Here is a 26,121-nt window from a genome sequence, read left to right as displayed (position 1 = left end):
GTAGACTGAGTGAAAGATATCCCGTTTCACCACTGAAGTCTTGGCATCGATACACTAGTGGAGGTGGCTAACTTGGGCGTAGACTCTCGGACTGAAGTTTCAACACCCGGTCAAGGGTTTGAGTATACATAGGTGGTGAAATTTCACTAGGGTGAGTGTGTGAGGTGTGTGTGCACGTGTGTAATAAAAATATATATATAATAATAATAAAAAGCAAATTTAGGGTTTGAAATCAAATCCGAGGTGAGAGCTTCATCATTTGCAGGCAAAGCATATATTTCAGCGAGCTTATCACAACCATTATGTCAAAAATTACATATCTCACTAATCAAAGATATTAAAGTTGATTTAATAATTAAATCCAAACCCCTATATATATACTATGCATAGCTACTTTTGGATTAAAGTTGATTCACACTCTGGGGTGCCAAGTATACTGGAAGGATTTCAAATCCAAGGGGTTTCAAATCCGGAGGGTTCTAAATCAAGGGGTTCCAAATCCACGCTCATAAAGAGGCCCTTAAAAACTTTTTCTAAGCCACAAGTTTTGGATAATCTGATCTTTATATTTTCCCCTCATCCATGTCTTCACATTATTGATAGATCATGAGATTCTATTTGCTTTAAAAATAATAATAATAATAATAATAATAAAACAAAAAAAAAAATCTTTCCAGCACATCTTAAAATTGACTGTGAAACAGATGGACTGCATAGATATTAAAATAATAACAATAAAAATAAAATAAAATCAGGTGAACCTCACACTGTTAGGATAACACTCACGGAAATGGATGGGCAACTCCCCCTGCCATGATGTATTTGTTTCATCCATGCCGTCCATCTATTTTTCCAGATCATTTTATGGTATGAGACCAAAAATGAGATATATCAAAATCTCAAGTGGACCACATTACAGGAAACAGTGTTGAATGAGCGTCAACCATTAAAAACCTTTTGGGGCCCAAAAAAGTTTTGGATCAAGCTGATATTTGTTTTTTTTCCCTTCATCTGGACCTGTATGACCTAATCAGCAGATTGGATGTGAAATAAACAGTCCAGTGGGCCTTAGGAGGATTTTAATGATGGATATCCAATCACTATTGTTTTCCTTTGGTGTGGTCCACCAGAGATTTATATCCCTCTCATCTTTTGATTAAACCGAAAATTATTTGTAAAAATGGATGAATGGAATGGATGAAACACATACATCATGGTGGGCCCACAGAGCACCGAGGCTAATGGCAGGGGAAGTAGCCAATCCGTTTCCAACACTCACTGAGGTGTTACACGAGTAACAGCTAATCCGCTCCCGGGTCAAAAAGTATAAGCTCATTATGCAGAAGCAGGTTACGTCGTGTGCCACCCACTTTAATGGTGTGTTGATGTCATCAAGTTATGTAGGGCCCATTATCATAATGTATGTATTACATTCGCACCATTCATCCATTTTTAGATATCATTCCAGGAGAAGGGTAAAAAAATGAAGCAGATCCAAAGCTCAAATGAACTGCGCAACTGAGGAAGTGGGGACAAGGATTCCACTCTTGAAGCCTTTCCCAGGACTCATATGATGTTTGTTTGTCATCTAACCTGTTCATAAGGTTACAAAAACCAGGATGAAGGGAAAAGTAAAGATCATTTTGATTTAAAACCTTTTGTAGCCCCAAAAGTTTTGAATGGCAAACGTTCAGTCCCTACTAGTTTATGTGGTGTGGTCCACTTGAGCTTTACAAAATGCATAGGCAATGTAAATATAACATATGCATCATGGAGGCCCATAGTACTCGGTGAAGTCAACACACCACTGGAGTTATTCTTGTGTGGCACACGATGCAATCCAATTTCATAGCTCATGTGGCAAGCCAAATGGGATTAGCTATTGAGTTAATCATATGATTTTATGGTAATAAGTAAATTCCGTTGGACACACAGTAAATGTATGTGGTTTAGTCACGCTGTCAATGTATAATTTTTTTTAAAAATATCATTTTAAGGGTTCAGCCCAAAATTGAAGAATATGGAAAGCTCAAGTAAACCACACCCCACCACACAATGAGAATAAGGGATCGTTGGACACCATAGATTTGGGAGGATTTGAGGGGGATATTTTAAACCCTCTGATTGTTTGGCACCATAAAGTAATTGGGTTTCAAAGCCGGGTTTCAAATCCCTCAAAGAACGGTTTGAAATCCACCTGAGAGGTTGGATTATATCTAAATCCTTACAATAGTTGCATATGTAATATGTGTGTCACTAGACTATTAAACTATTGGGCACATAAGCCCACTAATGATATCCCAAAACAATTAGATTATCAAATACATCACTATAATTACTTTAATATGATGATCAGCACTGTGGAAACATTGTTCATTTAAATCAATGGTTAAAAATTGTTGGTTAGTTACTCAAACATGATCTTGTGCTTGTGGGCCATTAGAGAGTTGGAATTTCATCATTTTTAGGTAAAATATATATTTCAGCGGGCTTATTACAACAATTGTATCAAATATTACATATGTTCACTAATTACTGGTATTAAGTTGATTTAGTAATTAAATTCAAACCTTTTAAATATACCATATCCGTAGCTACTTTTGGATTAAAGTTGATTCCCAATCTAAGGTGCCAAACACAAAAGGAGAATTTCAAATCCATGAGTTTTATATCTAAGGGTTTGGAGTCCAGGGATTCCAAATCCACTCTCCCAAACGGGCCTAATGATTTGCAGTGTCCAAACTTTCCTAAGGCTTAAGGTGATGTTTATAAGCTAAGATAAAACACAAATATCAGCTTCATCCAAAACTTCTATGGCCCTGATAAATTTTCCACGGCAGACTTTACATTCACTGTTTTTCCTGTGTTGTGGTACAATTGAGTTTTTGATATAATTCATTTTAAGGCTCAATTATTAAAATTATCTGCTAAAATCACGGTGGCCCCACATGGTAATCAGTACGCAATCCGCACCGGTAGCTAGCATCCACTCCCAGACGGGGGCTCTGACACCCTCGATAGGTGTATGGATGATATCCAGGCACTTTATAATTGTACACGTGGCGTATCGTTACTAAAATTAAACGGTCGAAATTGTGTTACGCATCATGGATGCATTATAAACTAAAAAATTAAGCTTATTTCTTTTTCAGAGTACCGGATTGATGGTCATTTATTGGACAGTTAATAATATAAATATAGAACGGTCCAATGGTCACAATCAAGTGTCTAAGAATCAGAGGCTAGGGTTATTCAAACAATCTGATTTTGGGATTATGACTTGAAAACAATAGGATCTCAAATCTAGACGGCTAAACTTGAGTTAATATATGCCACGTGTACAGTTTCGAGTGCATTCCGGATCTTGGGAACATGACTTGGAAACGGTGCCGGCGTATCAAATGTCATATGGGAAACGGATTGGCTACCCCCTGCCACCAGCCCCGTGGCTGGTGGTTGGTGATCCGTGGGCCTCACCATGATGTATGTGTTTCATCCATTCCGTTCATCCATTTTTAAAGATCATTTTAGGCTTAATCCCAAAGATTAGAGGGACATATATCTAAGGTGGATCACACCACAGGAAAACAATAGTGATTGAATATCCACCATTAAAATCATCCTAAGTCCCACTGTACTGTTTATTTGACATCCAATCTGTTGATTAGGTCATACAGGCCCAGATGAAGGGAAAAAACAAATATCAGCTTGATGCAACACTTTTATGGTCCCCAAAAAAGTTTAATGGTCGACGCTCATTCAACACTCTTTCCTGTAATGTAGTCCACTTGAGATTGGGATAAAACTCATTTTTGGTTTCATACCATAAAATGATCTTGAAAAATAAATGGACGGAATGGATGAAACACATACATCATGGTAGGGCCCACAGAGTACCGACCATCAGCCATTGGCTGGTGGCCGGGGGAGTAGCCAATCCGTTTCCTGTCATATGCATCCAGATGATTGCCACGTGTACCTTAACTCCAAACCAAGGATTTGGATTCGGTAGTGACCCTAGCTCCTGTGCAGAGATCTCAGAACTGGTCGGACGTGACCTGGATTGTCGGTTCACAGGAAGTTCTACATTGGATGCTAGGTGGGGACCACCGTGATGTTTGTGAAAATTTCATCCCGTTCATCTGTTTTGAGAGATCATTTCAGGGGACCCATCTCCAGCTGGGAACGGGCAGGAGCTTTGAGTGGCCACCGTGATGTATGGGTCTTATTTACACCATCCCTCCGTTTTTACGTGTCATTTTAGGGCTCATATGCAAGGCTCAAGTGGACCACACCACAGGAAGCGCAGTGATAATGATTCTCACCGTTGAAACTTTTCTAGGGTGTACCATGATGTTTATTTGCCATCTAACCTATTCATAAAGTTACATATACAAATATCAGCTCCATCCAAAACTTTTGTGGTCCCAAGGAGTTTTCAACCTTAAGAGTTTAATCTCCATTGTGTAGTCGACTTGAGCTTTGGATAGGACTCATTTTTGGGCTTATGCCCTAAAATGATAGGGAAAGATGGATGGACGGTGTGGATAAGACCCATACATCATGGTGGCCACTCAAAGCTCTTGCTCGTCCACAGCTAGAGACAGGTGGGGGTAGGACGCAATCCGCATCCCATTTTAGGACAAAATAAGAAAAAAACAAAAAAACAAAAAATGAAGTGGATCCAAAACTCAAGTGTGCCACTTGTGAGGAATTTGGGAAAAGAAATGCTACTGTTGAAACTTTACTAGGCTTCATCTTTATGTTTAAATGCCAGCAAACGCTTTCACCGAACTACGAGTGGGTGCGTATCCACTTGAGAAGACGTTATATCAGACCACAGACACTCTGAAAACAATCGAAGCCCATATCGACCCACATTGAACCTTTAAAATAGTATATATCTACTTTGACTTACACTGCAACCCATTTGAGCGCACATCAAATGCTTGAACCGAAGTATGAGTAGGTGCATATCCACTTGAGAATACACTGCATCAAGGTACAAATACTCCGGAAACAATCGAAGCTTACACCAATGCACACTGACCCACACCGAATCCATAAAATAGTATCGATCTACTCTAACTTGGATTGCAACCCCTTCAAGCGCACGTCAAATGCTTTCACCGAACTACAGGTGGGTGCGTATCCACCTGAGAAGAAACTGCATTATGGTGCGGACACTTCGAAAACACTCGACACTCACACCAACGAACACCGTCCCACATCAAACTCTTAAAATAACACTGATCCACTCTGACTTATACTGCAACTCCTTCGAGTGAACGTCGAACGCTTTGATCAAATTACGAGTGGTTGCATATCCACTTGAGAAGACATTGCATCAGGGTATGAACACTTCGAAAACACTCGATTTTCACACCGACGCACACTGACTCATACCAAATCCTTAAAATAACATCGATCCACTTCGACTTGTACTGCAACCCTTTCAAGCGCACATCAAACGCTTTGACCAAACTACGAGTGGGTGCCTATCCACTTGACTAGACGCTACATTAGGGTACAAACATTGTAGAAACAATCGAAGCCTACACTAACACACACCAAGCCCCTAAAATAACATTGATTTACTTCGAATTGCACCACAGCCCATTTGAGCACATGTCGAACACTTTCGCCAAGCTATAAGTGGGTGCGTATCCACTTGAGAAAACATTGCATTAGGGTACAGATACTCCGGAAATACTTGAAGCCCACACCAACGCACGCTGACCCACACTAAACCTCTAAAATAGTACTGATCCACTCCAACTTGCACTCTAACCCCTTTGAGTGCACGTCGAACACATTCATTGAACTACGAGTGGGTGCGTATCAACTTGAGATGACGTTGCATTAAGGTATGGACACTCTTGAGACACTCGAAGCCCACACCAACGCATACCAACATCGAACCTCTAAATAACATTAATTTACTCCAACTTGCACTACAACCCCTTCGAGCGCACATCAAATGTTTTCACCGAACTACGAGTGTATGTATATGCACTTGAGAATACGTTACATCTGGGTACAAACACTTCGGAGAGACTCGAAGCTCACACTGACCCACACTGAACCCCTTAAATAGCACTGATTTACTTCAACTTGCACAACAGCCCCTTCGAGCATATTTCGAATGCTTTTACCGAACTATGAGTGGGTGCGTATCCACTTAAGAAGACACTGCTTTAGGGTATGAACACTCCGAAAATACTTAAAGCCCACACCGACGCACATTAAACCATACCGAGCTCCTAAAATAACACTGATCTACTCCGACTTGTACTGTAGCCCCTTCGAGCGCATATTGAATGCTTTCACTGAACTATGAGTGGGTGCATATCCACATAAGAAGACGCTGCATTAGGGTACGGACAGTCCAAAAGCACTCAAAGCCCACACCGAATCCCTAAAATAACACCATTCCACTCTGACTTGCACTTAACCCCTTTGAGCGCACATCGAATGCTTTCACTAAACTATGAGTGGGTACGTATCCACTTGAGAAGATGTTGCATCAGAGTATAGACACTTCAGAGATACTCAAAGCTCACATGGACGTATATTGACCCACACTGAACTCCTAAAATAACACTTATTTACTCTGACTTACACTAAAACCCCTTTGAGCGTACGTCAAATGCTTTCACTGAATTATGAGTGGATGCATATCCACTTAAAAAAGATACTACTTTAGGGTACGGACACTTCAGAAACACTCGAAGCCCACATCGACGCACAATGACCCACATTGAACTCCTAAAATAATATTGATCCACTTCGACTTGCACTGTAGCCCCTGCGAACGCACATCGAACGCTTTCACTGATCTACGAGTGGGTGTGTATCCACTTGAGAAAATGCTACATTAGGGTATAGACACTTCAGAAACACTCGAAGCCCGCACTAACACACATCGACCTACACCGAACCTTAAAATAACACCATTCCACTCCAACTTGCACAGCAGCCCATTCGAGCACATGTCGAATATTTTCACTAAACTACAAGTGGGTGTGTATCCACTTGAGAAGACGCTGCATTAGGGTATGGATTCTTCGAAAATACTTGAAGCCTATATCGATGAACATCGACTAACCTAATCTGATAACACCTATCTACTTCAACTTCCATTGCACCCTATTTGAAAACACGTTGAATCCCTTTCGCCAAATTAAACATGGGTGCATATCCAATTAAGAAGATGTTACATTAGGGTGCAAAGACTTTGGATATACTCAAACCATACACCAATGCACACAAAACCCTTAAAATAATGTTAATCCACTCTAACTTGCACTACAATCCATTCGAATGCATGTCGAACGCTTTCACCAAATTACGAGTGGAGAGTATCCACTTTATAAGATGTTATATCAAGGTACGGAGACTCCAAAAACATCAAAGTCTACATCGACGAACACTGACCTACACCGAACCCCTAAAATAACACCGATCCACTCGCACTTGCACTGCAGTCCCTTCAAGTGCATGTCAAACACTTTCATTGAACTACAAGTGGGTGCGGATCCACTTGATAAGATGTCACATCAGGATATGGACACTCCAAAAACACTTGAAGTCCACACCGACCCCATAAAATAGTACCAATTTACTCCAACTTGCACTACATCCCATTTGAACACACGTCAGACGCTTTCATTGAAATAGGAGTTGGTGCGTATCCACTTGGGTTGAGGTCAGATCAGGGTATAACACTCTGGAAATAATGAAAACCTACACTGACATTCACCAGAACATACCGAACCCCTAAAATAACACCAATCCACTTTAACTTGCACTGCAATCCCTTCAAACAAAAATCAAATGCTTTCACCAGACTATGTGAGGGTGCATATTCACTTGAGAAGATGTTGTATTATGGACACTCTGCAAACAATCAAACCTCATACCGACGTACGTACATCGACCAACACCAACTTGCACTGTAACTCCTTTGAACATATGTTGAAGTCCATCCTGGCAAACAGTGAATGCATGTGGTTTATCCATGCTCTCCATCAAATTTTTTTAGTGTCTTTTATGAGTGTAGCCCAAAATAAAGTATATTGAAGGAAAAAATAAAACACATGAAAGAAAACAATTAGAATAATAATTTTAGCAGCAGACTTCATTGAACTCTTTCTTATGATGTGGTTCACTAGAGTTTCAGATATGCTCTATTTTTAGCTGAAGCACTAAAATTATATTCTAAAATGGATGGATAGAGGGGATAAAATATATAAATCAAGGTGGGCCGCACATAGTTTACTCCGTACATTGAGTTACTAGTATGCCTTCATGGGCTCACCAAAGACATTGCAACCCTAAACTCAACAATGATAGTACACCTCTTAACATGGGGCGCACTTTGATGCATTCATTATGTATCAACATCATCCATGCATTTTTCTAAGTCAATTTAGGGTGTTATCCAAAAAATTCAAGAGATCTGATTATAGGGTGAGCCATGCCGTAGGAAACAATGGTGATTGATCATTAATGTGCCACAAAAGTTTTGTACGAAGCTCGTATTTATTTTTCCCCTTCATCCATGCTTACGTGACCTTATCAACCATGCTTATGTGACCTTATTTATCAACATATTGGATGGGACATTAGCAATAAAGATGCGTTTACGTGCACACTAAGAAGTTTTTAATGGTGGTATGTTCAATAACTAATGTTTGGTATGGTCCATTTTCTGAAAAAGTATGGATGTCGCGATATAGAATACATACAAAAGGTGGGCCCCATAGAAAGGGTTGTACCATCTTGGATAAGACTGAAGTTTCACTCAACTATTTCATCTCAATGGCAATTACTCGAACGTCAAGGTGAGCCCACACAGAGAGTCGGCCACAAATTTTTTATTTTATCATATTGATGCTCGACACCGTTAGTTCAAATGTACAAATTATTATATGACGAGCCTATAAAATGAAGCACATCAAATAATTAAGTGGTCCAAATTATCTAGATTCCATTTAATGGTTCATATTTTACTCACTACTTAAACTTTTTACGAACCACCTACCACTCGAATTCACGTCTTTTTTTAGTCCAATGATATAAAAGGAGATGAAAAAACTGATGGACAGAATCGATCAACGAAGTTATTGCAAGTGAGCCCATTTCAACTTTCTAAAGGCTTCTTCAATTTTTAAATTAAGGTTGTAATAAAAGTATTGTACAAGGATAGCATAGTCAATTTAGAGGCTGAATTACACTAAAATAAGCCACGATGCAGAGTAGGTTTTATTTTTTATTTTTTATTTTTTATTTTTGTCTGGTTGCGGCTCCATGCATTACATCCGGCCTCCAGCCCAAAAAAGAAAATTGTAATTGTGCTGGCACTCTAACGTCATATACATGTCATATACTAACCCAAATTAAAAAAGAGAAAAAATGTGCAGACCACTGACCCTCACGTAAGGAAGCATAATTTGACCGGTTTAATTTGACTTTTGTATGCTATTTATGCACTTAGATTCGAAGTGCCTGCGTATCATCCATCGCCCTCTGCCAGAGTATCAAAAATTTTCTCAATCCAAAAGCTTCCTGAGAGAGAGGGAGAGAGATGGGAGGTGAAAGGAGAGGAGATGGGTATCTGCCTCTCTTTGAAACGAGAGAAGCAACGGGTAGGATTGCATATAGGTTGTATGTTATCTGTATGTTTTTGGGCATTTGTATGATATGGGCGTATAGAGCAACTCATATTCCAAGGAAAGGAGAAGAAGGAAGATGGGTTTGGATTGGTGTGTTTGCTGCAGAGGTTTGGTTCGGTTTCTATTGGATTATTACTCAATCCGTCCGTTGGAATCGCGTCGACCGTTCCACCTTCAAGGAAAGACTCTCCCAAAGGTACGAATAATCTGAAAAAGAAACTGATCGTTGCCTGCACCACTCCGCAAGGCGATCTCAGCCGTTGGATGTATTAAATATTTATTTTTAATCGCCCCACTTAATCCATCTAACGGCTGAAAACGCCTTGCACAACAGAGAGTGGTGCAGTTCTCTCTCTCATTCTTGCGATGAGACGCGGATTGCGTGGTGAACCCCAACCGCCCACGATGTATGTGTTTTATCCAAGCCGTCCATCCGTTTTTGCAGCTCATTTTAGGGCATGATCTCAAAATTGATCCACATCCAATACTCAAGTGGACCACACGAGAGGAAGCCGTGGGGATTGAATGCCTATTGTCCAAAACTCCATGGAGGCCGCAGAAGTTTTGGATCAAGCTGGTATTTGTATTTTCCCTTCATCGGGGTCTGTGTGACCTCATGAACACGGTGGAAGACAAATGCAAATTACTGTATGCGTTAGGGAAGTTTTGACGGTGGATGTTTTTATCCCACTGTTTCCCGTGGTTTGGTCGACCCGAGCTCTAATTTCTCAAAATGACGCGACTATTCGACTCGGTAAACTTAACTTGTCCAACTCGTTCAGATCCAAATCGATCTAAACTGAGTGGGTGACTTGGTCCAAATCGAGTTGACTTTAATCAGACCGGATTCAAAGTCGAGTCGGTGTCACGACTCAATCTAAAACTCGTCTGGTACATATATATCTTTTGAAAAAAAAAAAAGAATAACCGTTTCAAATATAAGATGGGTGTAGTTGATATAGAAGCTGCAATTCTAACAAGTGAATATAGGTTTTGAGTTGTGATTTCAGCTCGTGTATACTTATTACATCCAACTTGATTTGGTGCCGACTCAACCTGACTCAATATTTATGTCTGGGTCAAACTTGGTCTGAATTAGTTCAACTAGACTTGGACTCTAGATCTAGTTAGGCATGCTGGACTCGATATTGAATCGGGCTCAATTCGAGCCAGGCGTATTTCAAAACCGAATCGGGGCGGGTGAGCCATAACTCCGTCAGACTCCACTGGATGCCTAGCTCTAGCACTTAAACACATACAGTACATTGGGCCCTACACAGTTTTTACACCAGGTAGCTATCTGTTGGGTTCACCTTGCACTCCACGTCTCTTTGGATGTTGCTGTGGATGGACAGTAGTAAAATGCCACGTTTACTGATTATGGGGAATCGTAACATATGTTCCTACGATTGTTACTACACATAAGTAAGGCCCACCATGACGTGTATATGCTATCTAAACCGTTCAAATGGACCATTGAACTTTGAAACTTGAGTCTAGCAATGGTCCACACTCAAGTGAATATAGTCGTGGATTCTGATCGTTGAGAAATTTCAGAACATGGCCTTTGATTAGAGGTGGGCATTGAGTCCAGTCGGACCAAGTTAGGTCGAACTCAACTCCATCCAATACTATTAAAACCTTGATCGGAACTCGATCTAACTCAGGATTGAGTCCAACGGGTCTGACACGATCCAAGCTGAATCTTGGTTGGATTGAACCGAACCAAGACCGACTCAGTCAGAGTCGGATCGAGTCTGCCTCTGTTCCAGTCAAACTTGTATACCTAGGGTCGTCCAAAGACACCGTCAACGCTTCGAGTTGTAAGAACGGGCCAAAGGAGAACAAAGTTACGTAGCCCCAGAGTGATGTATTTATTATATTTATACTGATCATCCATTTTTCGAGATGATTTTAGAGTATTAGAGAAAAAATAAATCATATCCAAAGCTTAAATGTACCACACCATGGATAATGATTTTTACTGTTAAAAAATTCATAGGGCCCACCAGAACATTTATTCTCCGTCCAATCTGTTAATAGATGAAGAGGAAAACCAAATTTCATATTGATCCGAAACTTCCATGACTCCCCCACTACATTTTTGCATTGCGGTCCGCTTGATCTTTAGATCTGTCTTATTTTCCTGCTTAAGTACCGAGACGAGCCCGCTATAAATGGATGGACGGTTTGTATATAACACATTCCTCATGACCACAGAACTTGTTAAAGTCAACAGTGCAAGGTACACGTACCTGCTACCTACCTGCTGCCCATCAGTCAAGAGTATCGGTGTGAAAGGTAGCTTACTGCGTACTAAGTAACTCAGTGCCCTAAGTGTACTGAGTATACTCTGTGAGTCTCACCTTCATTCATGCATTTTATCCAACCCGTTCATCCATTTTTCCAAATAATTTTAGAGCTTTAGCTAAAAATATGAAGCTATAAAAGTATCAACTGGACCACACCAATATAAACCGTGTGATTTAAACTTCTAAATTTGAAAAGTTCCTGTAGCCGCAGAAGTTTTAGATCAAGATAGAATTTATTTTTTTCCCTTCATCCATTTCTGTTAAATCTTTTGAACAGGTTGGATGAAAATTAAACATCACTGTGTGCCTTAGAAAGGTTTCAACAGTGGAAATCAATACTTCTACTGTTTCATATGGTATGGTCCAGTCGAGGTATGTAGATATACTTCAAATTTGGTTCCAACGACTAAAATGATCTTTAAAAGCGGATGGACGGTGTGGATAAACCACATATATTCAAGGTGGGCCCAATAGAGTTCACTCAGTATTATAAGAGCTATTGTACCGAGTAACTCAGCACGCAATCCCATTTTCAATTTTGAGCGTGAAAAGTGTCAGACTCGGTGCTCCGGGCCTCAGTTGAGAGGATACCACTCTCCTGCCACATGGTGGTCCGTGCTCCGTAGACTGACCATGTTGTATTTATTTAGTCGTGCCATTCATTTTTTATATTATTTTATGGTTTCAAATTAAAAATGAAATATATCTCAATCTTAATTGGACAACATTATACGAAACCGTGTTGAATGTACGTTTTGGGGATTGGAGAATGTTGTGGGGATCGGATTGGTCCGGATTGACCACTAATTTAAAGTCCACTCGATGTACAGATAAATCTGAGTGTGCTTACTCGATTCGACCCAATTATGGCTTTCGGTTTGGATTGAATTAGGTCAAATCGAGTCGAATTATGCCCGGCTCTACCTTTAATTGATAGTGCTCGCCAGGTGAGCCCACCTTGATGCATGTTCATGTTCTATACATCATTTTTTAAGACACAATCCCAAAAATGAAACAAATTATTTATTTATTATTATTATTTTTCCATCCAATTTTGTTTCAACTTAACAACGGTTTGGATGGTAAATAAACATCACTGAAACATTACAGTAGGCCCCAGTAAGTATTTAACGGTGGAGCATTCAATCACCACTGTTTTCTAGTGTATGGTCTACCTGACAATTCAATCTTCTTCATTTTTCGGCTAGTGCCTTAAAGTAACCTGGAAAAATGGATTGACGGTGTAGATTTAGCATACATACATCGAGGTAGGCCCCACATTAAGGGCCTCGGCCTTATATAATCATCTCCCACTTTAATCATGAAATAAGATTGCGTATTAGATGACCCAGTACGTTTTACCTACTGGTTAAACTCTGTGGGACCCAGCGTGAATGTATGTGGCTATCTTGAGCCCCAAATTGGAGCTTATACAAAGCTGGCTCACAGGAAATCAGTCGATAATGATATTGACGGTCGAAACCTTCCTATAGCCAACAGTGATGTTTATCCAAAACTTTTATGGCCCTGTTAAGATTTCAACGGTTGGTGTTCAACGGTCTCATGTTGTGTGGTCTGCTTGAGTTTTGGATATGATTCTAGTTTGGGTGGTTAAAATGGATGGACAGGTTGGATAAGACTCTTAACTCATGGTGTACCCAACAGAGTTTTGTAAACTTCTCCAGCTCTCCAGAAGTTTTTAATGGTGTACGTTTAATCCCCACTTTATAATCCATTTAAGCATTGGGCCTGCTCATTTTTTGGTTCGTGTCTTAAAAGCGTGGATAAAACACTTCCATCACAGTGGGCCCCGCAGATCCTTGGCTGGACGGATTACTGTCGGGCAGGGGGGGGGGGGTACGAACGGTTCAAAAGATATCAATGTTATATGGCCCCCAAAATGATGTATTTATTATATCTACACGTTCATCCATTTTGCGAGATCATTTTAAAGCCTCATGCAAACAATGATTCATATCGAAAGCTTAAGGACTTGTTTGGCCAAGCAAATCCCATGTGATTAAGAGTGATGTGATGAATTTTAGGGGTTGTTTGGCACCTTGGATTGGAGGGGATTGGAGGAGATTAAAGGGGGTTTCAAATCCCCTTAGTTGTTTGGCAGCATAAAGCAACTGGGGATTGCCAATCCAGGGGGTTCCCAATCCCCTCTTTGAGGGGGTTTGTAATCCAAGGTGAGAGCTTGGATTACACCTAAAATCATTTCAATAGTTGCAGGTATAAATGTATGTCACTGTACACTATCATTCCACTGGGCACATGGCCCACTAACGATGATTAGCACCGTCCAAACATTGTTCATGTAGATCAGCACCGTCCAAATATTGTCCAGCACCATCCAAACATTGTCCATATTAATCAACGGTTAAAAATCATTGGTTAGTCACTCGGACATGATCTTGTGCTTGCGGTCCATCTGAGACTTGGAATTTCATCATTTTTAGGCAAAGCATATATTTTAGCGGGCTTATCACAATCATAGTGTTAAAAATTATATATCTCACTAATTGGGAATATTAAAGTTGATTTAGTAATTAAATTCAAACCCCCGTAAATATACCATGTATAGGTATTTTTGAATTAAAGTTTATTCACACTTCAAGGTGCTAAATACACCGAGAGGATTGCCAATCCAGGGGGTTTCCAATCCTAGGGGTTGCAAATCCAGGGGGTTCTAAATCCACGCTCCCAAACAGGCCCTTAAGGTAATGATGGTGGTGGCAGTGGAGTGGTTTAAGATGCATGGGATTGCTATATCCTGAGACAAGTTTATACAGTCCGTTTGGCTTCTAATCCATCCAACCAAGGGATGGGATTAATTTTAAGGTAACGATGGTGATGTCAATGGATTGTTTTAAGATCCATGGGATTGCTTATATCCTGGGACAAGTTCTCCAGGTCTATTTGGCTCATCATGCATATCCTGAGATATCGTGATCCCATCCCTCGTAATACCGTGGGATCGGTCCGCCAAACAGGCCCTAAGTATATCACACCAGAGAGCAGTGGTTACAATGATTCTCACTGTTAAAATATTCGTAGGACCCATTGCAACGTTTATTTTCCATCCAATCTGTTCATAAGGTCATACATACCTGGATTAATAGGAAAAAAAAAATCATATTGATCAAAGCTTCTGTGACCCATAAAAGAGTTTCAATGGTAGACATTCAATGCCCCACTGCTTTTTGCAGTGTGGTCCACTTCATCATTGGATACATCTTATTGTCTTGGCTCCAGCCTTACGACGAGCTCGCCGATTGGAAATACAGTTGGGATATAATACATACCTCATAATGGGACCCACATAACTTAGTGACGTCAACACATCAGCCAGTTGGGTGGTGTGTGGTACACCAGCCAATCCGCTTCAGAAGCTTGCATCCAAAAAAGGCAAAGAAAAAAAAGGCGGATTCGATAACGAAAGTTTTGTCGCTTGTACCGAACAAAAATAGTATTGCCAAAATAGTCACACTCATTGTACGTGAGAGGCATCTTTCGACAGTATACACGGGCATCCAATTACGAAGGGTGGGTCCCATGGTTTGGAAATCCAGCCTGTTAATCTGTTATTTACAACTCTAGATAGAATATGACACAAGACTTTCTTTGACAAGACAATCTTAACCTTTAATTTTGTGGCCCATGGATAGACGGAAGAAGAGAATATCAAGGTCCTAATATTGGTCTCTGGATCTCAGGATTTAGGAAATATTTTGGCATCCTCCATTCATGTTGGGAATGAACAGATCAACGGTCTGGATTATTGAATCAAGGACCCATTAGTTAGACTTGAAAGACTATTACTTTCCAAAGATGGTGGAGAAGTTTGCTAATTCAAGCGCGAAAATAAGTGCAAATATGAAACACGTGTGTAAGATCTGAGCTTTCCATAAGATTGGAAATGATGCTAGTGTCTTTATTCTATAAGATCAAAAAATTTCACTCTTCATTTGGGCCACAACGTACAAAGTAAATAGGTTGCGAAATGTTTTTTTCTAGCCATTCATTGGTTTTGATATATGTGGCCCAACTGAGGAGGCGAAGTTCGGTTATTTTTATGTCAGAAGTTCTAAATAGCGTATCACACCCGATAGAAAGCTCCGATGCCATACACGTGTCATAATGTAACACATGACCTTGCGTCTGGGTGTGTACGGATTCACACGCGCGTAGAGATTGAAAATCTCTTGTTGTTGATTGGATGATAGCGTTGCGTCGCGTACCGACTCCCACCTTTGATGATCTGACCAGTTATTGCCTATAACATGCTGGAGCCTTTAGTTTGGACGAGAGAGGACCATAGCCCGATCATCCAGACCGTTGATCTTTTGTGACTCATAATGGATAATGGATAATGGATTTGGATTCCCCGATCCTACATGTACATACATAAAAAATTACCAAGATTGGATGGCTATGATCTTCCAATCTTGTAGATTTTTGGTTAGTGCCATTCAAAAGTCGCGGCCCATCAGATGAGCTATTGTTCCTTGTGAAAACTATTCACACTCAAGATCCAACGGTGGATGATGGCTTAAACAAAATCTGTTGAATATTGACCACACATTTAGCTGTTCTAGCCATCTGAATCATTGGACATTGTCCTCTTTGAACGTGGACCGTTGACTGAACACTTGTATTATTTGTGAACTAGATACGAAGACGAATTACCAGGCGTGGATGTCTTTGTATGCACGGCAGATCCTTCCATCGAGCCGCCCATCCTAGTAATCAACACCGTTCTTTCGGTCATGGCCTACAATTACCCTCCAGAGAAGCTGAGCGTCTATCTATCCGATGATGGAGGGTCGGATCTGACGTTCTATGCTCTCTTAGAAGCATCTCGATTTACCAAGCATTGGATTCCCTTCTGCAAGAAATTCAACGTGGAGCCCAGGTGCCCGGCAGCCTATTTTTCCACCATGTCTGGCCCACCTTATATTAGAGAGGCCGAGGAATGGTGGGCCATGAAGGTAAGATGCCCATCGAATCCTATCATCATATGATCCTTCTGTTTTTTGTTTTTTTTCAGAAGCGTGTGCATGGCCCAAAAGTCACACTGATGTACCAATCTTAACCATGTAATGGCTGGCTATCAGATGGACGGTTAGGAATAAGGTGGTCAACGGTCCAAATTCCATGAGTGTTACCACATGTTTAAGATTGTTCGATCAGTGTGAATTTCATGCTATGCTCCATCCATAATTGAACGGTCCGGATTTCGTGCATGTGTGCTTCGTGTATGGTCGCCCACTGGCTTATCAACAATGCACAGTTTTAGTGTATCCGTATGGACAGCCCACACGAGTGTAGAGCGCTTCCTATCCGCATGCAGCAACACATGTCAATGGAGAGCATGTGGGGGAGGGGGGGAGATCAACCCTTTCCACCGGGTGGGCCACACCCTTTATCTGTGCCATGAAATCCGGTAATTCCAGTCTTCGGAAACGGATGGACGGCTACAATTTTGTTCTTGTCATCTATTTCTTTTCTAAATGGATCTTGCACCCATGGCCTATATTGGGATGTGTGCGGATTGGGCTGTTCTCCACACGCCCGTGGGCTTAGATTTGAAATATTTCAAGTGTACTCGCCTTGCATGTGGAAATGAAGCACACGTGTGTGAGATCGGAGCCTCTCATCGAATGAATCGCCACCTTGTACAGATTGGGATTCGGTAGTGACCGCTCCAGTACCGACATCAGTGCTGGAATAGCTCTGTACGCCCCACCATGATATATATGTTTTATCCCAGCTGTCCATCCATTTTTCCAGCTCATTGTAGGCATGATTGCAAAAATGAGGCAGATCCAAATATCAGGTGGACCACACCATATGAAACGCTAGTGATTGAATGCCCACCATTACAAAATTCTTCGGGGCCACAAGTTTTCGATCAAGCTAATATCTGTGTTTCGCTTCATCCATCTCTGTATGACCTTGTCAACAGGTTGGATGGGAAATAAGCATTACGGTGGGCCTTAGGAAAGTTTCAATCGGTGGGTTTGATTATCCTCACTATTTCCTGTGGTGTGGTCCATCTAAAACTTGGGTCTGTCTCGGTTTCGGCATCAAATTCTAAAATGAGCTGGAAAAATGGATGGACGGTGTGGATAGATCACATCCATCATGGTGGGGCCTACATAGCTTTTCCAGCACCGACACTGGTACTGGAGGGGTCATTATCGAATCCTGAGTCCATTCCACATGCCTTGTCTCAAATGTCAGATCAATCTGACCTTCATGTCGACATGTGTGATTGGAATCTGGACAGTGGTCGATTCCTACTATCTTTTTCATTTTCTTCGTCGGCATCTAGCCCACCTGAATCTTGAATTTTCTAATCGAGGCATCTACGTACCTTTGGGGTTAGCATGATAAGAGACTCGGATCTCTCACGTGTGATTTGTTGGGCATGATGATCCCACACATGCTGTCCAATTATCAGGCCCCACAGACTAAGCAAATAGTTGATTTGAACTGGCAATGTAAACATCTACTGGATGGTTAAGATCTAAATCAATCAACGGTGAAAAATTAACCAACAAACACAGATCCATTGATTAGTGACCATGATCATTTAATCAAATTTTTTTTTTGGAGATACATAGAGGGGCTATTTTATTTTATTTTATATGTTTTAATCTGAGTATGTTTTGGTTCGGGGGGCATCGAAAGTGGGTTCCATCGTTTCAAAGGCTTGGAATCCTATGTTTTATTTGCACCATTAAAAGAAGGGTGGTGACTCTTCAGTTGCACACCTGGCATGGTTGAATGGTGATTCAGACCGTCCAATTCTCTGGACCAACTGTAGATTGCTTCTAACCAAAAAAATTGCAGTGATCAGCTAATACTAGCCATCTAATATTCCCCTTTGAATCTGGACCACTTTCTATTTTACTCTGAACCATCCATTTGATAGCCATTTATCATACGGTTACTATTGTTTGGACTGCATAATTTTAGAGATACGTTCCATCCAGAATGGGACCCACAAAATTCAGGATTGCAAGATCCTAAATTTCCATCTCACTCTCAAAATCAGTAACAAAATTAGTATGGCCCACTCATAGTGAGGGACACATCCTTATCAAATTAAGGCCGTTGGTTATCATTTTTTTTTGCTATCCATCTGTTTAATTATACACATGTGGCCCACATGACAACTACACGGCCCAGATCATGATCTCTTTATTTTTCTTGTAGAAAATGTATGAAGAAATGGAGAATCGCATCGATACAGCAGGTAAGTTGGGTAGAATTCCAGAAGAAGTGCGCCAAAAGCACAAAGGATTTTCTGAATGGAATTCAGGAATCACTTCGCGCGATCACCAGCCCATTCTTCAGGTATATATACTATAACTTCTATGTTAGTCCCACAGTCACAACACGTGTGGCAAACAAAGTATGTGTGATCTAAACCCTTTATCTGGTGGCCCACCAGAAGGATGGGCTATAAGCCAAATGTTGATATGGTTGGACATTTCTGACTGTCCAAAAGATACAGAATTTTGTATGGTTGGTCCCCGTTTTGGATGGATTCCGGCTTACAAATCACATCGATTGGACCATCTTGACCATCTGATTTTGTGTTGGTTTTTGAAAGATGTCCATTTTGATTTCAATCCTTGGTTATGGCCACTAGTTGGATGGTTATGATCACGGGTTTGAATGTCAGGACGAAAGCCAGTTGACTCATCCGAGTCAACTCAGTTTCAGGCCTCAACAAGCTCAGTCAGTCTCAACCATACCCTATTTGTTCCAGTATTTTTTTCTTCTTCTTTATAATACCATTTGGGCATTGTCTCGTCCAATGTGTACCAAGTTCCAATATGCATGAAAGGCATAACGATATGGACACAGTCTCGGAGAAAGGCTCGGTGAAATAGGCATGTTTGTGAAGATGTCAATTGCTTGTACCTGGACTAAAAGACTCTATGAAGTTTTACTATTCATCCTAAGATAGTAAAATTTCTTGTTGGATAAGTTCTAACCTACATGAAAGGCATATTAATGATCTGGATGCTGTCTTAGAGAAAGGGTCGGTGAAATAGATATGTATGTGAAGATAAGGATTTTTACTTGTCTTTTATTGGCTTATTTGTACCTAGTTATATGATGTAACTCCTCTCGTCCAATCATCACTTATCAGCGTAATCCTTACTTAGAAAAAAATATTTAGCTGAACTCCTATCTCTTAATTCATTTAATCAGACAATTGCTTTTTTCTGGTCAAATAAGTACCCAGCACGGCCAAGTCATATAGAAATTCGGTTGAATAATTTCTTCCAAAAATTGGGATTGGGACACATGATTACGGTTGTCCAATCAATGTGATTTTGGCTACACGCCATCCACAACAAAGAATATACATATAAGTCATTTGTATGGTTGATGAGTCACCCTAGTGTAATACATGGTTCTAAATTTTGGGTGATTTATTAAAAACTCAGCTGAGTCAACTCATAGATACTTCAAGATAAGTCATTATTATTTATATCATTAATGTATAGATCGGTTCTTTGTTCTGCAACTTAGTCTATATATATATATATATATATATATATATATGCCGTTTGCTGATCAGAGTAAATTTCTTTTTACTAATGGTTTTTTAATATATTAACATTTACAGATATTAATTGATGGAAGAGGAGACCCAAATGCTGTAGATAATGAAGGAGTGACATTGCCAACTCTGGTATACTTAGCACGTGAGAAGAGACCACAACACCATCACAACTTCAAAGCTGGAGCTATGAATGCTTTGGTAATCTAGCATGCATTGACATTCATGCTCCCCATACGTACATTTGCATCCAGCATGATCACTGGAGGGGCCACTTGTAGCCATGGACAGCTTATCAGAACCGTCCATCTTCCAGGCTGATCCGAAAGCATCGATTTGTACTGTTGACCGTGGAACATGGATAAACTTAATGAAATCTCCTTAAATGCAAACCAATTGATATTCAGGATCATCTGCTTAATTAGTGCAATTTTGGACAGCAGCCAATCCATGATGGTACCCAAAAAGATGGACGGTTCCAGTGACACAACCAAAGCTGCATGTGGGCCCCCTTAGAAACGCATGCTAGATGTATGCTTGTGTCCAACTACTTGTACATGAGTATACTATTATAATAAGAACATATATGTATAAATACCTGTGTTCATCATCATTTCCATCATGGCCATGTTCATTATGGTTATTCTATGCAGATAAGGGTGTCGTCGGAGATGAGCAACGGGTCGATCATCTTGAATGTAGATTGTGATATGTACGCGAACAATTCGGAATCGGTGAGAGACGCACTGTGTTTTTTCATGGATGAAAAAAATGGCCACGAGATTGCTTATGTGCAATTCCCACAGAATTACAATAACATGACGAAGAACGATCTTTATGGAACTTCCATGAAGATAATTTCTGAGGTGGGTACAATCAAAATGCAATTTGGTCTCTAATTACATTGATTTTATTATCGCCATACTAATATTTTAGTTACCAATACTCAATTTCTGTTCGATTGTTCACATAATCCTGGCCTCTGATAAGATGACTTTTGATGATTGTAATTGGGTGGTTATGAGAAAGTTCAATCAACTGTCAACATTCAATTAGCAGAAGTCTTCTAATTGGCCGCTTGGATCATCTAAACGTTTAACTTTTGGTCATTATGGAGTTGATTCAGGCTCTTCTTCTTCTTCTCCCATTTGAATTTTTGGGTGTTTCTTCTCTAATTTGGATTTTTGAGCTCGGAATGGATTTATATGTCCATAATCATGATCATCATCATTATCATCTTCATCTTAGTCTTCCTCTTCTTTTTCTAAAATTAGAAAAAAAAAAAAAAAAAAACCATTATCCAATTCAACTCAACTGAATCACGAGTCAACCGAGAAACTTGGTTCGAGTCAAAAGCTTCTTAGATTTCCAACCCAATGATTAAGCCTAGATTGTTAGTGCTTGTATAACTATGGTATTAGTATTTGTCATGGGATCCTTTTCCTTCATTTTATGTTAATTTCTTTTACTTTTTTGTTTCTCATGAAGGTGGATTTTCCTGGATTGGATGGCTATGGAGGGCCTTTGTACGTGGGCACTGGATGTTTTCACAGGAGAGAGAGTCTAAGTGGGAGGAAGTATAATAAACAAAATAAGGAGAAATGGGAATCAATCCCCATTGGGAGGAAGGTGGATGAAAGCTCACATGACTCGGAAGAGAGAATAAAGGGTCTTGCAACTTGTACATATGAGGAGAATACTCAATGGGGAAATGAGGTCTCTCTCTCTCTCTCTCTCTCTCTCTCTCTCTCTCTCTCTCTCTCTCTCTCTCTCTCTCTCCATACACTAAAACTAATACCATCTATTTGTTACTTACTGCAATGCCCAACTGGCTGGTGGAGTGGCCATGTGATCACGTTCCCTGTATACAGAGGAAATGCGATAACAGGCCAAATCTTTGGCTTGGCAGGTGCATTGTGAAAGGGACATAAAGAGATCATCGTCTTCATCGTCTATGATAGGTGTCAAATCTACAGAGAACTTCAAACCCACAAGATAAAGAAAAAATCTAACTTCTCTAAAGATTCTAAGAAAAGATGTCTAATCTTATCAAACCTCTCTTAGAGACTATAAGAAAAAAAATTAAAAGTCACTGTAATATTCTTAAAACTCTAAAACAACTAAAAATAATAACAAGATTACTAAAGTAATGAAATTTTGACACACACTCTCTCTCTCTCTCTCTCTCTCTCTCTCTCTCTCTCTCTCATTTTTTCTAAAATAGTAAATTTTGATTCAAAACACAGATTTAACTCCCAATGCGATTGAAGTTCATGTAATGGTTTAGGGGCAAATGACCTTTGAAATTTGCCAAGTAGAACTCATATATGGCTTTTTAATGACATATTATATACGGTGATCACAAAGTTATGGCCTTCAAAAGCTATAGTCTGTGCTAATCCTTAGATTGAAATTTCCATCCCACTTTATGGTGTGGCCAACATATTTTTAGCTCAGTAACATCGCCCATTTTTATCTCAACCTTCTATTCCATGGGTTATTGATTGGATGGCTAAAATGGTGAGAGCAGGGTAACTTTTGCACGGTAACCCATGAAATGGATTGTGTTAGAATAGTCTGGATTCATCCATGGACTATCCATGTGTTTTAATGGAATCTTGATACAATCACTTTCAATATATCGTACTGATCTCTTAGGTCCAACATATATATATATATATATATATATATATATATATATATATATATATATATATATATAGTCAAATCATCATCTTGAAATAGCATTGAATTATATATTAACTAACTTGATGCATGTTGATTTGCATGTAGATGGGACTGAAATACGGATGTCCTGTGGAGGATGTGATTACAGGCTTGTCAATCCAATGCAGGGGATGGAAATCTGTATATTTTAACCCAGTGAGGAAGGGTTTCTTAGGGCTTGCACCCACCTCATTAGCACAATCTTTGGTGCAACATAAGAGATGGTCTGAGGGTGACTTTCAGATACTTACATCCAAATACTGTCCCTTTATATATGGGCATGGCAAGATAAAGCTGGCACTTCAAATGGGATATGGCATCTACTGTTTTTGGGCTCCGAATTCCTTTCCAACACTATTCTATGTCATCTTCCCTTCCCTTTGCCTCTATAAAGGGATTTCCTTATTTCCGTCGGTAACTCTCTCTCTCTCTCTCTCTCTCTCTCTCTGGCAAGTGAATAGGAAAGTAGTCTTTATCCGCGGCAACCATATTACCGAACAGCCCGATCCATGAATAGACCGAACAGCCCGAGTAGGCTTCCGATGCGGAGACTATTCACACTGAGGAGTCTAAAGCCGAACAATGGCTCTACGGAACATTCTCCCGACGAAAGCGTAACAAGTGGGTGGCCGGAAATGATTCTATGGCAACATTTTCACCAAACACTGGGTGAAATTGTTCTTTTGTGTGGGGCCTATTGGTGATGTGCTGATGACATCCAACCATCCATCAGATGTGCCCTGGCTTGATTTAGTCATGCATAGGCAGGAACTCTAGTGAACAATTTAGGTGGGCCACATGACAGGAAACATTCATAGGATCATACACGATTGGTGAAAAGGCCCCCACCATTTTGCGTATATGCCGTCCAATCCATATGGTCGGCCCTGCATGCAATCAACGATGTACATTACACCTCAATTGTTTTCTGTTGTGTGGCTCATGTGAATCATGGATGGGCTTGATTTTTGGTTCGACACCCAAACGATTAGGGAGGGCTTTATGATGGTTAGAGTAGATTTCATACATCACGTTGAAAATATTACAATGCACACAGAAATTTGTTGCATGGTTAGGATAGTGGATGAATACAGCTCTACTTACAGCTCAACGTAAATTACATTTACCATATGCATGGTTGAACAAGCTCCAAAACATAAAATGGCGTTTTGCATGGTTTCAGATCTACAGCCCATGGTTCCTACCGTTCATGTACGTGATCATTGCCGAGTACGCATATATCATCCTTGAGTCCCTTTGGCATGGTATGACACTCAAGGGCTGGTGGAATGAACAAAGGATGTGGCTCCTGAAAAGGACGACTTCCTACCTCTTCGCGTTCGTGGACACCCTCCTCCTCCTATCAGGTATTGCCAAGTCAGCATTCATCATCACAGCCAAGGTGTCCGACGATGACGTGTCCCAGAGGTACGAGCAAGAGATCATGGAGTTTGGATCCAGTTCACCCATGTTTACCATCTTAGCTTCTCTTGCAATACTCAATTTGTTTTGCTTGATTGGTGGGGCCACGCGAGTCATGATGGACGGTGGGATTAGTGTTCTTGAGACGTTGATGTTGCAGTTTCTTTTATGTGGGTCATTGGTTTTGATTAATGTACCTCTCTATCAAGGGCTCTTTTTTCGCAAAGACAAGGGTCGCTTGCCAACTTCCCTTGCTATTACATCCGTAGTTGTAGCTGTGTTGGCTTGTTTAATTCCAATATATTAGAAGATGTGGGGATATGGTTGGTTTATACAAGCCATTGATCCAATGTCCCTGTCATGAATGAATAATGAATAAAAATTCCTATCAAGGAGGTTTTGAGTATTTGTCAATCAATATTGTGGGACAAAACAAATGAATGGTCTGAAATCTGAATTGTTGGATCGTTTGTCAGAATTGAAAATTAGTGCATACTGTCTGGAGATGAAGGGAGCGTATGTTGTATAATTCCTTCTGCGTAAAATGGTATGAAATTGTGTCCGCACATCACCCCTCGATTTGATTGTTGCTATTCAATCAAACATGAGGCCACATGTGTTAATTAATAGACACGATTTGCATTCAGTCAAACATGTGTGATAAGGATAGTGTGAGCATGTCAGAATTGTGCTTGACTTGATTTCGATTGAATGCTTATGACCCCAAGTGCCAAATTAGTAGGATCAGATGTGTGAGGATTGATCTGAATGTCTAGCCACCAATGTTGTAGTAATTAGGCACTTTGGAAGGAGAGGGTTAATCCTTTTGAATGGATTCTTTTACCTTGAGCTAAGAACTTTTCTTTCAACAATGATTGTGGACCTTAGGTTTCTTAGTAATGCAATAATGGATGAAAATAGTTAAAAAACAAAAAACTGAATTGCTGATTTTATTGATTTATGATGAAGTTTCAGTACGTTCAGTGAAAAAATAAAATAAGTAGAGAAAAATGAAAGATAAATATCTATGATTGCCGATATGGACAAACAATCGAGGCAAATGGCCATCAAGATATATGACTAGGGTGTAATCTTCCAAGTAAGGACTCAGCTGATCAGGGATCCAATAACGGTATGTCATGGATATTTACACTACTCCTAGGTGTATTGTAGTGATGACGCCAGACAGTAGTGATCTAAGCTATGCTAAACTCCAACATTTTGCAGCGGGGATAGACAAAAGTGAAAGAATTAAGGCTACAATTAAGATAAAACAGCATTCAATGTGAGAGGTATGTAATGACTCGGTTGGTGCCTTGAGCTCTCAATCTAGTGCTTATTTTATAGATTTGGAGAGGTGGTTGTTGTATTGTAATTTGCATATAATTAATGA

General features: G+C 40.1%; 1 protein-coding gene across 1 annotated transcript; it reads left to right on the top strand.

Moving 5' to 3' along the window:
• Nucleotides 1-9,527: 9,527 nt before the first annotated feature.
• On the top strand, nt 9,528-25,142 carry LOC131258187 (cellulose synthase-like protein E6). The gene is made up of 8 exons (XM_058259309.1): nt 9,528-9,873; nt 16,665-16,983; nt 19,217-19,357; nt 20,646-20,780; nt 21,233-21,445; nt 22,068-22,295; nt 23,373-23,720; nt 24,490-25,142. Exons 1-8 carry the CDS (start codon nt 9,590-9,592, stop codon nt 25,033-25,035), a joined length of 2,214 nt encoding a protein of 737 aa, XP_058115292.1. The 5' UTR covers nt 9,528-9,589; the 3' UTR covers nt 25,036-25,142.
• The last annotated feature ends 979 nt before the right edge of the window (nt 25,143-26,121 follow it).

Source organism: Magnolia sinica, chromosome 10 (genome assembly GCF_029962835.1).
Source record: "Magnolia sinica isolate HGM2019 chromosome 10, MsV1, whole genome shotgun sequence".
Lineage (NCBI taxonomy): Eukaryota > Viridiplantae > Streptophyta > Magnoliopsida > Magnoliales > Magnoliaceae > Magnolia > Magnolia sinica.
The sequence above is the reverse complement of the archived record's forward strand: the minus strand, read 5'-3'. Positions and strand labels throughout refer to the sequence as shown.